The sequence below is a fragment of the Mobula birostris genome, chromosome 27 (assembly GCF_030028105.1).
Source record: "Mobula birostris isolate sMobBir1 chromosome 27, sMobBir1.hap1, whole genome shotgun sequence".
NCBI classification, from domain to species: domain Eukaryota; kingdom Metazoa; phylum Chordata; class Chondrichthyes; order Myliobatiformes; family Myliobatidae; genus Mobula; species Mobula birostris.
This window is the reverse complement of record NC_092396.1, coordinates 11,447,558-11,463,399: the sequence shown is the minus strand read 5'-3', so window position 1 is coordinate 11,463,399 and position 15,842 is coordinate 11,447,558. Positions and strand designations below refer to the sequence as shown.

At 40.4% G+C, this 15,842-nt stretch overlaps 1 protein-coding gene across 4 annotated transcripts in view; it reads right to left on the bottom strand.

Moving 5' to 3' along the window:
* Window positions 1–15,842, bottom strand: part of acot7 (acyl-CoA thioesterase 7) — a 257,856-nt gene that overhangs the window by 226,287 nt on the left and 15,727 nt on the right. For 3 of the 4 annotated variants that reach the window (XM_072245005.1, XM_072245006.1, XM_072245008.1), the window contains exon 2: window positions 2,497–2,614. In XM_072245005.1, the coding sequence (XP_072101106.1) occupies window positions 2,497–2,614 (118 nt within the window). Of the gene's footprint in view, window positions 1–2,496; window positions 2,615–12,346; window positions 12,434–15,842 lie in introns of those variants that run through there. The other variant, XM_072245007.1, reaches the window with a different exon arrangement.

The window sequence follows — 15,842 nt, the reverse complement described above, 5'->3', positions numbered from 1 at the left end:
TGCAAGTATTCTGTGCACCCCACCACCAATATTTATTTATCTCACACAGATAACGTTATCATCAAGTCACTTCCGTGAGGTTTTCAATTGCATTCATTTGAATCATGACTGGCCCCATTCTCTCAGACGATAAATAGCTTCTAATAAAACTGAACATTTAAGCTGAATGTAATGTACAGAGTCTCATACATTTCTCCTACAATTATAGAGAGAACTCTCCATTAAACAAGTGTTAAGTTGACTTATTCAAGCTGGGATCCAAATAACCACATCCCAGGTGATTTCATCAGGCTCATCCTCAAAACTGAGTCACAAAATTGCAGCAGAATCCTTCAAAAGAAATACAAACAGAAAATCCTACAACCACTCAACACATCAGGCAGCACCTATGAAGGGAGGAACAGGTCAAAGACACAGCATCATGCCTTCAAGATAGAAGCAACTGCATATTCATCAGATCAGTGTTAAAAACAAAATGAGGGAGAGACATCTGACAGTGCACATCAAAAACCTTTCCCTAATGGCTCTGATCTCAGGATGTTGGTCGGCATGGTAGTGTAGTGGTTTGCACAACGCTTTACAGTACCAGCAACCCGGGTTCAGTTCCCATTGCTGTCTATAAGGAATCTGTATGTTCTCCCCGTGACCGCGTGGGTTTCCTCCGGGTAGTCCAGTTTCCTACCACAGTCCAAAAACTTACCGCTTGATAGGCTAGTTAGTCATTGTATATTGTCCCGTGATTAGGCTAGAATGAAATCGGGGAATTGCAGAGCGGCGCGGCTCTAAGAGCCCATGCTGCATCTCAATAAAGAACTTTCACAGCGTCACATCATAACACAACTGGCACTCTTTCAGCTCCTGGGAGTCAGGGGTGTTGACAAGGAATGAGTGCAAGCTACAATGAAGGATGGGAAAAAGAATGATGCACCAGGAGGGACAGAAGAATCAGCACTAACTTCTAAAGTTCATTAGGATGCTTCCCTGTGTAAAAGCTACAATATTGGAAGTTACCAGGAACATGTTAATCAGTTCACACATTCCTCTTCCTCCCACAAGCAGAGGTCGCTGGTGTCTGGCTGCCATCCTGCTATTTTCTTCCCATTCCTTTTGTTGTCAGCAGCTCGTTTGTCTCGGGTGATATCTTCTTGGACTTCTTCCTCTTCACCACCCACCATTCTTCCTCTTGCCCCTTTGCCCTCCCCTCTTCGATTAACTCCTGTTCATCTTGTGGAGGGGCCTGAGGTGTTTTGGTTGGAGGGTGGGAGCTCAGGGCAGTCAGTCACAAATCTCTGTGTCGGTCTTGACCGCTGCCTCTGCATTGGTGGCGGGTGTGTTGACATTTGTCTGGGCAGGACCCCTCATGATCTGAGTATAGGTAACAGCATGTTGGGCAGACCACATTATCTGAATAAGTCCACCCTGTTCTCCGAGTATCATGAACTAGTAAATAAAGGATAATTGTCCATTCACCTTACTACAACTTTTTATACATAGGTGTCTGCCTATGAACCAATATTCCCCCTGTAAATTAGTGCCTCTGGTATTTATCTGACAGGTACAATAAAGTGTAATTGAAATTCTTGCTCACAATACTCTATTCATTGTTAGTAACACTATTAAAATTATCTGATCGCTTTCTCATTTGGCATAAGAGCAACGCTGGGAAAACACATGAAGCCATTGAGCCAGGTATAGAAATTAAAGGAAGTTTCAGTACAATATGCATCCTTATCACTGGAATATACAACACTCTTCTATAAAACTTGAGTTTCTGTTTTGTCAGGAATAAATATCAAGCTGCTTTACATTCATCTGAAATATTTATCATTTCTAAAACATAACTTAAACAAATTAAGGGATCACTTGTCACTCTAACAAGTAAGGGAGGTATGGTGGGAGGGGGCTACTAGACGGTATCGAAAGAAGCTACAGAAAGTTGTAAAATTAGTCAGCTTCATCATGGGTACTAGCCTCCGTAGTATCCAAGACATCTTTAAGGAGCGGTGCCTCAGAGAGGCAGCGTCCATTATTAAGGACCCCCATCACCCAGGACATGCTCTCGTCTCATTGTTACTGTCAGGAAGGAGGTACAGGAGCCTAAAGGCACACACTCAGTGATTCAGGAACAGCTTCTTCCGCACTACCATCTGACTTCTAAATGGACATTGAACCCATGAACACTACTTCATTTATTTTTATTATTTTTGTTTTTACACCACTATTCTTAATTTAACTGCTTAATATACATCTACAAACTTACTGTAGTTGGTTATTTATTTCTATATTTATCATGCATCGCTTTGTACTGCTGCCACTAAGCTAACGTATTTCATGGCATTAAACCCAATTCTGATTCTGTTTTCTGCATGTATATGCCAACAGAAGGTAAAACTGAATAGTCAACACACGAGGGTCTGTCATCAAAATCTCTAGATTTGCCATAACAATGTGAAGCCAGATCTGTTCATTCATACGAGGTCAACTTTTGAGACTCACCTCATTCTGACTGTTGCAGTGCCTGGTGCTGATGATGGCTCCGGCCTCCTCTATCATTTTCAGAATTGTACCACCATGGACATTGCCCGCAATGTTCGCATCATCAGGGCGCAAGATTCTGCAAGAGGTCAGAATTGTCACACTTCTTGAGGTAAGAGTTAAGGACAAACTACAGTGCAAAATAACATTATATATAAAAAAAACTAAGGTACAAGATAAGCTAGAGCCCCAAGTTCATGACCTTGACTTCTAATCTTAAAATTCACAGGTCATGGTGCACTTTCCTCTGTCCCAAAGACTCTATCCTTATGGTGCCATGTTTCTCAGGTTCCAAACTGCAGCAGAGTTTTACTCAAGATCATGGTAGTGTAGCAGCTAGCATAACACTTTACAGCACCAGCAATCAGTTCAATTCCCACCACTGTCCATAAGGAGTTTATACTTTTTCCCCCCATGACCACACGGGTCTCCACCTGGTGATCCAGTTTCCTCCACGTTCAAAAGACATACGGTCACCTTTAGAAAGTCGTGGGCATGTTACGTTGGTGCTGGAAGCACGGGATCACTTGCCGACTGTCCCCAGCACATCCTCAGACTGTGTTGGTCGTCAATGCAGACAATGCATTTCACTGCGTGTTTCGATGTACGTATGACAAATAAAAGTTAATCTTTCTAATGTTTCTTTCTATTACAACTCTCCACCTCACAGTGACACGAGCCTGCACCTGTAGTTCTTCACAGATTAAAAATGCACTCTCAATTTTAATAATGCCCAGGAGCAATTTGTATAGGTCCAGTAATTATATAGCAGACAATGGGGGATTCAGCAGGCTCTCTGAAAGAGCCACATAATTAGCTCCATTCCTCAGCTACTTTCTCTGCAGCCTTGTCATCCTTCCTTCATTAAAAGCAGCAGCAATGACTCTACCACATGGTCATGTTTTAATAATGTTCTTTCACTACTTATACAGGCTAGAAAAATAGAACAAGCAGAAGAAATCACGCTATATCTTGGTTTGTACGATGTCCCACAGATGTACGGCCTGTGGAATGAGAGTCAGAAGCAGCAAGAGACGCAAGAACAGAATGAACGGAAGAGTAACAGCAGCAATAAACCAGAGATTTCCACAGCAGCTCTCTACTTACAATGTCCTCTGCATTTCTACTATCATTAAATATAGAGCAGTTCTGGCCCTTTGGCCCATGGTGTTGTGTTGACCTTTTAACCTACTCCAAGGTCAATCTAACGCTGGAGTTTCCAACCTGGGCTCCACACACCGCTTGGTTAATGGTAAGCCGATAAGACATAGGAGCAGAATTAGGCCATTTGGCCCATCGAGTCTGCTCCGCCCTTCCATCATGGCTGATCCCAGATTCATACACCTGCCTTCTCACCATATCCTCTCATGCCCTGACCGATCAACTTCCGCCTTAACTATACTCACGGACTTGGCCTCCACCGCAGTCTGTGGCAGAGCAGTCCACTGATTTATTACTTTCTGGCTGAAAAATAAGAGTCCGTGGCATGAAAAAAAGGTTGGGAACCTTTGATCTAATGTTTTCCTCCCACATTGCCATCCATTTTTCTTTCATCCATGCACCCATCTAAGAGTCTCTTAAAAGTCCCTACCATATCTGCATCTACAACCACCAGAGATTTTTTTTTATTTATTGAGATACAGCATGGAACAGGCTTTTCTGGCTCCTCCAGCCTCACTGCACAGCAATCCCCCAATTTAATCTGAGCCTAGTCACAGGACAATCTACAATGATCAATTATCCTACTAACCGGTAGGTCTTGGGACTGTGGGAGGAAACCAGAGCATCTGGAGAAAACCAACATGGTCACGGTGAGAACGTACAAACTCCAAACAGGCAGCAGCAGAAACTGAACCCGCGTCACCTGCACTGTAAAGGGTGGTGTTAACCACTACGCTACCGTGCCAATCTTTCTTGTAAACTTACATCTAGATAATATGACACAGGTCTCTTCAAAACCCTTGGGGGTTATTCAAACAATCTGTTAATTTTCAGACAATACACTCTGACCACTTCAACTTTAAATCGTCAGAGATCGTTCTGACATGTCGGTCCGTCGGTGGAGGAGCAACACCTCATACTCCGTCTAGGTAGCCTTGGTCATTATGCTTAAAAATGTAATGATTTGATGCTTTAAAACCCTTAAAAATAAGGACATTAAGGCCTGAATTTGTAAATAAACTAGATTCACAAACAGAAAGTTCTGCATGGGAATGGAAGATACCCAAGGTGCACAAGAGGTGAACAAGGAAGGTGATTTGTGGATTGAAGAAAGTGATCACAGGCTGACCTACAGCACCATCTAGTGATCAGCTCCACACCAGCAGCAGAAAAGACTAAGGCAAGGCATGCATCCTCTCAACCCAACATAATGCCTGGAATCTTGCAATTACCTTGTACATTTACTATAGGAAATCATCCAAAGGGCTTTAATTGTGTATAGCTATAGAAATATCACTGGCAAACAGGATTCAGGTAAACCTGAAGACGTCTTATAAGTATACTAGCTGCTATATCTAGCAATACCTTAGTTATTATGCTGCTGGCACGATATTTGCATTTACCTCCATGGAATCATTTCACAATCTTCTTCTTCACGTGCCTTGCGCGTTACATGCTTGGGCGATCATGGCGCTCCACACCGAACAATCCCTCTCAGCGTCAATGATATCTCGCACACTTAGATCTGTTAGTTCTTTCACAGTGTCCATATATTTTCTCCTTTGCCTTCCTCTTCCGTGTTTCCCAGGCATACGGCCTTGTAGTGTAAGTCATTCTATTTCTCCCTTTCTGATGACATGGCCCAGGAATTCAAGTTTCCTCTCATTTAATGTTCCCATTAAAGATCTTTTTGTATGGGCACTTTGGAGTACTGTCTCATTAGTTACCCTATCTCTACATGATATTTTCAGCATTCTTCTAAGACACCACATTTCTGTTGCGTATAAGTTTCTTTGGAGTTCTGGTGTTATAGTCCATGTTTCGGAAGCATACAGCAAGATTGACCAGATGTAACATTTTATGTTACATGTGTAAATGTAAAAAAAAAGTTACAAATGTTATATTTTGCTATACACCTTGTAAGTTAAATAAAATCTAACTTAAATATATAAGTAATCAATGAATAAGATAAGCAGGTGTTCAAACTTATGTAATCTAATTAATTATGTATAAAAATTACATTTAATGCAATTCTTTCTAAATTCCTATGTACCTATGCACAATGTATAAATTCATTTAAGTTCAATGTTGAGGTGTTTCAGAATGCATTATTTTACTTTATTTCAAATCTGGTGTAAAATGTACAGATCATTTTAATCTCCAATTCTGGAGCAACCAAAAATATAGAAGGACCTGGGAAAATCATTAGGTTTCAAGATTAAGATTAACAACTCTTTAGTCATTGTGTCCTCATGCCTTGTTGACACTCATAGCAGAACTATTTGGAATATTGTGCTCGGTTCTGCTCGCCTCATTATAGGAAGGATGTGGAAGCTTTAGACAGGATGCAGATAAAACTTACCAGGATTCTGCCTGTACTAGAGGGCATGTCTTATACTGATAGGTTGAGCAAACTCGGGCTTTTCTCTTTGGAATGAAGGAGGATAAGAGGTAACTTGATAGAGGTGTACAAGATGATAAAAGGCATAGCAGACTTTTTCCCAGGGCAGAAATGGCTAACACAAGGGCATATTTTTTTAGGTGATTCAAAGAAAGTATGGGGCGAGGGGGGGGGGGGGCGAGGGATGCCAGAGGTAAGTTCTTTATGCAGAGATTGGTTGGTGCGTGGATGCCCTGCCAGGGGTAGTGGTAGGGGCAGGTACATTCGGGGTATTTAAGAAACTCTTAGATAGGCACATGGATGATAGAAAAATGGAAACAGTTACATTGATCTTAGAGTTGGTTAAAAGGTCAGCACAACATTTTGGGCCAAACGGCCTGTACAGTTCTGTAATATTCTGTGTTTTGTTCTCTGAGGTTGCTTGAATTGAAAACGTAGATCAGATGAGTAATTTATATCTGAGGAATGAAGATGTTTTCCCCTACGTCATTACCAGTCATTATTGTAGCCTCAATGACATGTGGTAGTAATTTTTAAACTGATGGTCTTGTGTCATTGCGTAGGTTTGCTAGATACAAATTCCCAAACAGCATGACTGGAGCTCCTCCTTCTAGTTCAAGATTATGTGATGGCATAACAGATGGTGACAGATACTTTAAAAAATTAAAGTATCTAATGGGAAAGTATCTAAAGTTTTTAATGGGAAAATATATAGTCTCATCTATGTCTATTGCACTGTCAAAAGGACCTGTATTGTACAAGTTATGTGGGAAGCTTTGAAAGAAGATCTTTATTAATGGCTTGCACCATGTCACTGTTTTGAGCTAAAATTACTCTTTCACGAAACTGCTGATCAGTCAAAAGACATTGACAGACATTTGGGAGAGCGGATTGCATCAGATCATGAAGTAATGTAACAACTTGACCCAACTTTTTCACAATTCTTTGTGCTTAGTTTCCCCATTTCCTAATTTGAGTAAATTCAAAGAATACTCTTTTACGGATGCATCACCTGTCATATGCGTTTGAAGTGCAATTGTTTATCATTCTTCCGCAATGTGTAATACAGGATTTTAATTTATCTACTTTAATACTTCATGGTATTACTGGTAGTGTTTGATTAAAATCTCCAGCTAGCACTAAAATAACAGCTCCTTTTAATTTATTATTGTGTCCAAGATTTTGTAATGTTCAATGTAATACTTTGTGATCTATTATAAATTTATCCCAGACAATGAGTTTACAATCTTTTAAAACTGTTTTCCACTACAGTTCCCCAGCCAATGTTATATCTTGAAGTCTTTATTTTTGTCAGTTTAATAGGAATTTAATGCAGTTTCTCTCCCTATTAGAGTTGAAGTGATGCCTGAAGATGCCACAGCCAGAGTAATCATGCATTGCCTTTGAACTTTTAACAAAGATAGATTAATCAAGAACAACAGGAATTCTGCAGATGCTGTAAGTTTCAAGCAACACACATCAAAGTTGCTGGTGAACGCAGCAGGCCAGGCAGCATCTCTAGGAAGAGGTACAGTCGACGTTTCAGGCCGAGACCCTTCGTCAGGACTAACTGCTTCCTTCAGTTAGTCCTGACGAAGGGTCTCGGCCTGAAACGTCGACTGTACCTCTTCCTAGAGATGCTGCCTGGCCTGCTGCGTTCACCAGCAACTTTGATGTGTGTAGATTAATCAAGAAATGTTTTTACTGAGAAGTACCCAAAAATAAAAATTCCTTGTGCTATATACTTAATAATCAGAAATATTTGAGTAATGTTGTAAATATATTGCTTGATTAAGAATTGGTGTTTGTTTAAATAATTTACTACGGGTTATATGTACAAAGAACGTGATTGGCATATGTCATAACACCACTGCTTTATGTGTGGATGTAGCGCTTAAAGTAAAAACAAATGTACACAAATTATCTCCAGGCTCCCTTGTTTTCCTCTTAATCATTTTTTTTTATGTTTTGATGTTACAAAACATAACAGTGGCAACGAAGAAGTTTTAAATGAACTTCCAATCACTACCTACCTGTTGAATAGTGACTACAAGGCAATAATAATCATAAATAAAATCAAGAGTAGAAATGGCTGGCTACATTGGGAAGATAGACGCGTTTGATTGCACAATGGATAACTGGATTATATATACTGAGTAGATTGAGCAGTATTTTAAAGCAAACGAATCAGCCAATCAGAAGCAATTGCCAATTTTGCTGAGTACATTGAGTTCAAAGACATGCAGTTTACTTAGAAGTTTGACTACCCCAACATACCAGCCAAAATAAGTTTTGCTGATATCGTGAAAGTAAAACAGATACATTTAGAACTGAAATTGTTGATTGCAGAACGCTTCAGGTTTCATAACTGGAATCAAAAGGAAAGGAAGGGGAGTCCATTTCAGTTTACGTGGCTGAATTGAAGAGATTGTCTGAGCATTGTCAGTTCAGTGATGGGCCTAACGATGCACTAATAGACCATTTAGTTTGTGGAATCTTACAAGAAAGCCTTCAAAAACAGCTCCTAATTGAAGCACAACTTACATTTTTAAAAAACAGGTGAAATTATTGTATCAATGAAAACAGCACACAGAGATGCCACTGAGTTGCAGTCAGGAATGAAAGTAAGCGTAAACAAAAATGCAATGCCTGGCCTATGAATTGTGTTACCATTGTGGCAGGGGCTCACATACAGCACATCAATGCAGGTTTAAAAGCAAAACTTGCAGAAAATGCAACAACATAGGACAAAGAGCATGGCGGGTAGACAAAAATAAATGGACTGCACGGAGAAGAGAAAAAGATAAAAAGTCAAGTTCCAGTTTCAAAAAAGAGAGCTAATCTGCATGCTGTTGATGAAAAAAATCTGAAAACGAGAGTGACACAGGGCTAGGTAGCCTTGAGGTTTACAATATGACAGCTAACAATAGATAAGCAATGTTACTTACACCAGAAGTAAATAGCTAACTAAAATGAAATTGGACACTGGCTCAGCTGTTTCAATCATTCCACAAAATGAGTTGGAACAACATTTCAAAGATACTGAACCAAAGCCTGCAGATATCTAACTAAGAACTTAGACAGGAGAAAAGATAACTCCTGTGGGAATGACATTGGTAACAGTAAAATACAACAACCACCAAGCCATATTGGGCTCGTACGTGGTAAAAACATGAGGGCTGGCAATGTGAGGACATGATTGGCTAAGACAACTACAATTTGATTGGAGATCCATCCACTATTGTGAAGCCACATCCCTTGCAATAGAGTCAAATGAAAGTGAATTAAGAAAGGTACTGCATGATGCCATAGCAGTGTTCAGGAATGTTATTGTAAAAATCAAATATATATCAAGGGTAAAAATAGTGTTAAATGAAAATGTCACACTTAAGTTTTGCGAAGCCAGTCCGTTTCCTTATACAATCTGTGATAAAGTCAACAGTGAGCTAGATCACTTGAAGGCTGAAGGAACCATTTACAAGGTTGAGTGGAGCTTTTGGGCAATGCCATCCGTTAGTCTTGCGAGACCATGGATCTGCACCTGGGCACAGGCCTGGGCAAGGTTGTATGGAAGACCAGCAGTTGCCCATGCTGCGTCTCCCCTCTCCACGACACCAATGTTGTCCAAGGGAAGGGCATTAGGACCCATACCGCTTGGCACCAGTGTCGTCGCGGAGCAATGTGTGATTAAGTGCCTTGCTCAAGGACACAACAAGTTCCCTTGGCTGGGGCTCGAACTCACAACCTTCAGGTAGCTAGTCCAATGCCTTAACCATTTGGCCACGGGCCCATGCAGTGGTCCCAGAAGACAGGAGCAATAAGTCAGTCAAGATCAGTGGTGATTTTTAGGTCAGCATCAACCCAGTACTGGAAGTAGATCAATACCCTCCATACAGGATAGAGCATATCTTTACAAACCTTTCCGGAGGAAAACACTTCAGCAAAGTGGACAAAGCTGAGGCCTACCTACACGTGGATATGTAAGAAGAGTTCAAAGTGTTTTTCAGCATAAACAGCTTTATAACTATAATATGCCATTTTTGGAGTAGCATCTACACCTGCACCCTGGCACTTATGTAACCCGGATGACAAGGAACATCTCAAGACAGTGTTAAAAAGATTAGAAGATTATGGGCCCAGAGTATGGCGTAACAATTGTGAATACTTTAAACCAAGCATCACTTACTGTGGTCATCCTATTTATGCACAAGGATTACACAACTGTGCTGAGAAAATTCAAGCTGTGGTAGATGCCCCAAGGCCAAGGACATGTCATAGTTGCGGTCTTTTTTTTTAGGATTTGTCAATTACTATAACGTGTTCCTAGCAAATCTGGGTGCTATGCTCCATTCCTGGAACTCATTACTAAAGATCGGGAAGAAATGGCAATGGATGAAGCAGCATGTGGTGGCTTTCTAAAAGGTAAGGGAAGTGATGACGTCAGACACCGTACTCACACATCACGATCCACATCATCCAATGAAACTTGCCATGAACTGTTCGGGATGCCAGCAGAAAGATGTCCAGAGCTGTCGGAACCACTTGCTGCAGTCTCAGAGCTTACTCCCACAACCACCACAGAGGAGGTACCAGAACCTGAGATTGTTTCAGAGCCACAAGATTCTCTTGCCAGCAAAGATATTATGCCACAACAGTAAGAAATCCTCCACAGAGATTAAATATTTACACCAAATTGGACAGTTTAAAATTTATTATGCTGTGTATGTCTATATAGAAGTTGTATTTTATAGTATACACTGTATACATGTATATAAGTTGAGATGCATTCTATATTTAATTGGAGTTTATAGCTAATCAGGGAGGACTGTTGTGTAATTAATAATCAGTAATATTTGAGTGATATTGTAAATATATTTGATTAAACATTTTTGTTTGTTTAAATAATTCATCACGGGTTATACGTACGAAGAACATGAATGGCATACACCCGTAACGGCACCACATCATATGCGTACGCCTCACTTAAAGTAAAAATGAACGTTCCCGAATTATCTCCTGTCTCTCTGGTTTTTCTTTTAATTATTTTTATGTTTTGGAGTTAGAAAACATAACACCTTCAGTACTGTGAATAGCCTCTTAATGGTATCTAATGAATTTCTTTGGTATCTTACTAAACTTGTTTCTTTCTCTCAGTTATGCTGGTCTCTGACAGAATCTTGACACACAAGTTTTCAGCTTTTCTTTTGTGGCCTCAGGTACTACAGATAAAGTATTTTGGTCAGGTCCGCACAAATATTTAGCAACTCAAAAGTTGGTCTGAAAAAAATTGCATCAATTTTCAGTAGGGGCAATTAACATTTGACCTCTTTGGGCTCAGTAGGTCCTCCAGGGAGGGTTGAGGTAAAACTGAGTGTCATGTTAAATTTAGCTTATATGAAAAATTTCAGATTTTTAGATTGCTTTATTACTGAGTTTTACATGGGCACATGGGATGTACAAACATTCTATTTTATGATTGGATAGATTAAGGGAAAAAGATTAACCAAGGAAAGAGAAGGGCCCATGATGGACAACAGAGGAACTCTGTACATGGAGTCAGAAGGTGTAGGTGAGGCCCTAAATGAGTACTTCTCTGTGGTATTCACAAAGGAAAAGAGGCTATTTGGCCCATTATGACTGCATTAGTTCTCTACAAGAACAAACCTGCCTGTCTCAGCCCCACATCACTTTTCTCCATCTACCCAACTCTCTTCTGAAAGTACTAATTGAATCTGCTTCCACAATCCTCTGGGCAGTGAAATGCTAATTACTCGCTGGGTCAAACTGGATTTTTTTTAAATTCATTTTGTCCAGACTCTTCCAGATCTATCAGATCAATACAATTCAAACAGCACAGGATTACATATATTTCTAACTTCTAGCAGACCAAATGCAGATATAATGTACACTGTGGAACATTAACCTTGAACAGGGCAATATCATACATTACTTTCATAATAAACCCCTTCATGGAGGAATGACAGGATGACAACAGTAAGAAATAAAAAAACGTAAGTTACACACACAAAATGCTGAAGTAACTCAGCAGGTTTGGCAGCATCTATGGAAAAGATTAAACAGTCATCATTTTGGGCCAAGACCTTTTATCATGTAAGTACACAAGTTATACATTTCACTATAATGTACAACACCGTACTTCGCCTAGTGCTAGTACTCTCTGCAACAATTCTCTCTTCATTTAAAGTTTACTATTCAACATACAAGTCATACGAGCCTTAATTACACTACCTGATTATTACCATCGTCATCATCAGAAGCTCAGGGTGTTGCACTCGAGAACACAAGAGAAACGGCTTATCACAGTAAGGGTGATGTATCTACTATCTAGTGTTTCAAGCAAAAAACTGCTGAATGCACTTAGCTTCAGATTCTGCGGATGTCATTAATGACATCAGCAATTCCACAGAAACCACCCTCAGGTTACTTGTGGATGCCTGTGGCTCTTCTTTTTTGAAGATTTATATCACAAATTAGACAACGCATGAATTTACACCAATTGGCTCAGGCTTCTTTTGTCTCATTATCAAGGCAAATAACATGCAGTGAACTTACGACAATGAAAAACATTCCCTTTTGAAAAACCAACAAATTTTTTTCTCTCACTCTCTGTCTGGGATGTTAACTTCCTTTGTTTACAGGAAGGCTACAGTACACTCAGATTCCACAACTTCCTGCCACCTACCTTCGTATGCTCTTGCTTCTGTTGGTCTTTTTCCGATCATGTTTCTCTTTCAGAGCATTACAAAAAAACTGTTTTCTGCATTCATGGTTTCCCCATATAGATATAATTAAAAGCAAGTTTCCCTTGCACACCATCACGAGTTGCCTACATACAAACTAGAGGACAAAGATGGTGAGCTACTCCTACACCTATGACTATGATGTTAAGTACAGCTGACATCGTCATATTTAAGTTTGCTGATGGCACTACTGTTGTTGACCAAATCAAAGGTGGCGTCGAATCAGCATATAGGAGAGAGACCGAAAATTTGGTGGCATGGTGCAACAACAACCACCTCGCACTCAACGGCAGCAAAACCAAAGAGCTGATTATTGACCACAGGAGGAAGAAACCAGACGTTTATAAGCCAGTCATCATTAGGGGACTAGAGGTGGAGAGTATCAGGTAACCTTAAATTCCTTGGCGTTATCATGTCAGAGAATCTGTCCTGGGATGAGTACATAGGTGCCATTACAAGGAAGGAGTCTATGCTGGTTCGGCACATCATTGAAAACTTTCAAAAACTTGGAAAGATGCACAGTGGACAATATCCCGACTGGTTGCATCATGCCATGGTATGGAAACACCAATGCCCAAGAACAGAAAATTCTACAAAAAGTGGTGGATACATCCAGCTCCATCAGCTCCATCACTGGTAAAGCCCCCTCCACCACTGGGCATATCCACAAGCAGCGCTGCCCCTAGAAAGCAGCGTCTATCATCAAGGATCCCCACCACCCAGGTCATGCTCTCTTCTTGCTGCTAGTATCGGGGAGGAATCTTGTCCTGTACCACAAGGTTCAAGAACAGTTAATGCCCATCAACCAACAGGCTCCTGAACCAACATGGATAACTTCACTCAACTGATTCCAAACTGATTCCACAACCAACAGACTCACTTTCAAATACTCTACAAAGTTCAAAGTAAATTTGTTATTGAAGTATATATATGTCACCATATATAACCTTGAGGTTCATTTTCTTGCAGGCAGCTCAGAAAATCCATAATAGAATAATAACCATAATAAAATCAATGAAAGACCACACCAACTTGGGTGTTCAATCAGTATGCAAAAGACTTCAAACTGTGCAAATACAAAAAGAAAAAAACTATCAAGAACATGAGGTGAAGAGTCCTTCAAATAGAGTCCATAGGTTGTGGAAACATTTCGATGATGTGTGAGTGAAGTTGAGTGAAGTTATCCCCTTTGGTTCAGGAGCCTGATGGTTGAGGAGTAATAACTGTTCTTGAACCTGATGGTGTGAGTCCTGAAGCTCCTGTACCTTCTTTCTGATGACAGTAAGAAGAGAGCACATCCTGGGTGGTGGGAGCTCCTAATGATGGATACTGCGACAACGCTTTGTGTAAATGTGCTCAATGGTGGAGAGGGCTTTACCATTGATGGACTGGGCCATATCCAATACATATCTATAGAGGTTTGTCAATGTTTAAGATGACATGCTGACTCTTCGCAAACTCCTAAGAAAGTAAATGTTCTGCTGTGCTTTCTTTGTAAGTACTCTTACATGTGTAACTAGGGGGCTGTGCACAATCCAGATTTGATGGAGACAGCCATGAGCAGCACGGAGGAACACCTGGAGTAACTTCTGAAATGCCTGCTTCGCTGCCACTGCCACAGTGCGATCGAGAATATCCGGAGATGAAGGCCCCAAATCCTCGGCTTTGCCTATTGCCTGCTGCCGGGGCCGGAGTCGAAGCGCTCAGCAAAGATGGTGCTCGGTGCTCGGTGCCGGGGAGCTGGTCGGAGGCTCTGAGTTTTCGGATGGACTCGGAGTCGGACTGTGGTCGGATGCTTCCAGGATGCTGCATCGGCAAGTTGGCGGTGCTGGAGGCTTACCGTCTGTGTGAGATGATGGGGCTTTCGAGAGACTTTGAGACTTTTACCGTGCCATGGTCTGTTCTTATCAAATAACGGTATTGCTTTGCACTGTTGTAACTATATGTTATAATTACATGGTTTTTGTTAGTTTTTAAGTCGGTTTGTCATGTGTTTTCGTAATATCATTCTGGAAAAACATTGTATCATTTCTTAATGCATGCATTATTAAATGACAATAAAAGAGGACTGCGTGTCCTCATAATCTAATCTAAAACATGCTAGACTCAGGACAGGTCCTCCAAAATGATAACACCAAGGAATTTAAAGTTGCTGACTCTACACCTCTGATTCTCCAATGAAAACTCTGTTTCTAGACCATGGACCTCTGGTTTCCTCCTCCTGAAGTCTATAATCAGCTCCTTGGTCTTGCTGACACTGAGTAAGAGGTTGTTGTTGTGGCACCATACAGCCAGATTTTCAATCTCTCCTCTATATCCTGATTCACCACCACCTTTGATTCAGCTGATGTGGGCGGCAGCAAACAAATATGGCATTGGAGCTGTACTTAGCCACAACTCATGTTCCCCCAGTATTATTTATACATTTAGCTATTTTGTACTATTATTATTGTATTTGCACAGTTTGTCTTCTTTGACACATTCGTTATTTGTCAGTCTTATTGATTCTATTGTATTTATTTGTTCTTCTGTGAATGTCTGTAAGAAAATGAATCTCAAATAGCATATAACAGATACATACTTTGATAATAAATAAATTTACTTTTTCATTATTTATTTATGGTGTAGATTAGTTCCAGTTGTACCAGACGCTTTCTCATCTCTCAATGCGCCCATTTTTAGTTCAGCCAAAACAACAGGAATCAACTGGCTCTACACCATAAAAACATACAAAACAGAGGGAAGAGTAGGAAATTCTGTCACTCAGGCCTGCTCTGCCATTCAATAAAATCATGTTTGATCTTTTATATCAATGTCATATTCTTGCATTAAACCCGTACTCCTTGATTCTCTCAAAATTTAATCCATTAATCTGATTTCAATTATTCAATGAACAAAGCCTTGAAGCAATGAACTGTAAGGATTCACCACATTCTAAATTTTGGGCACGTGGTCAAGTGGTTAAGGCGTTCGTCTAGTTATCT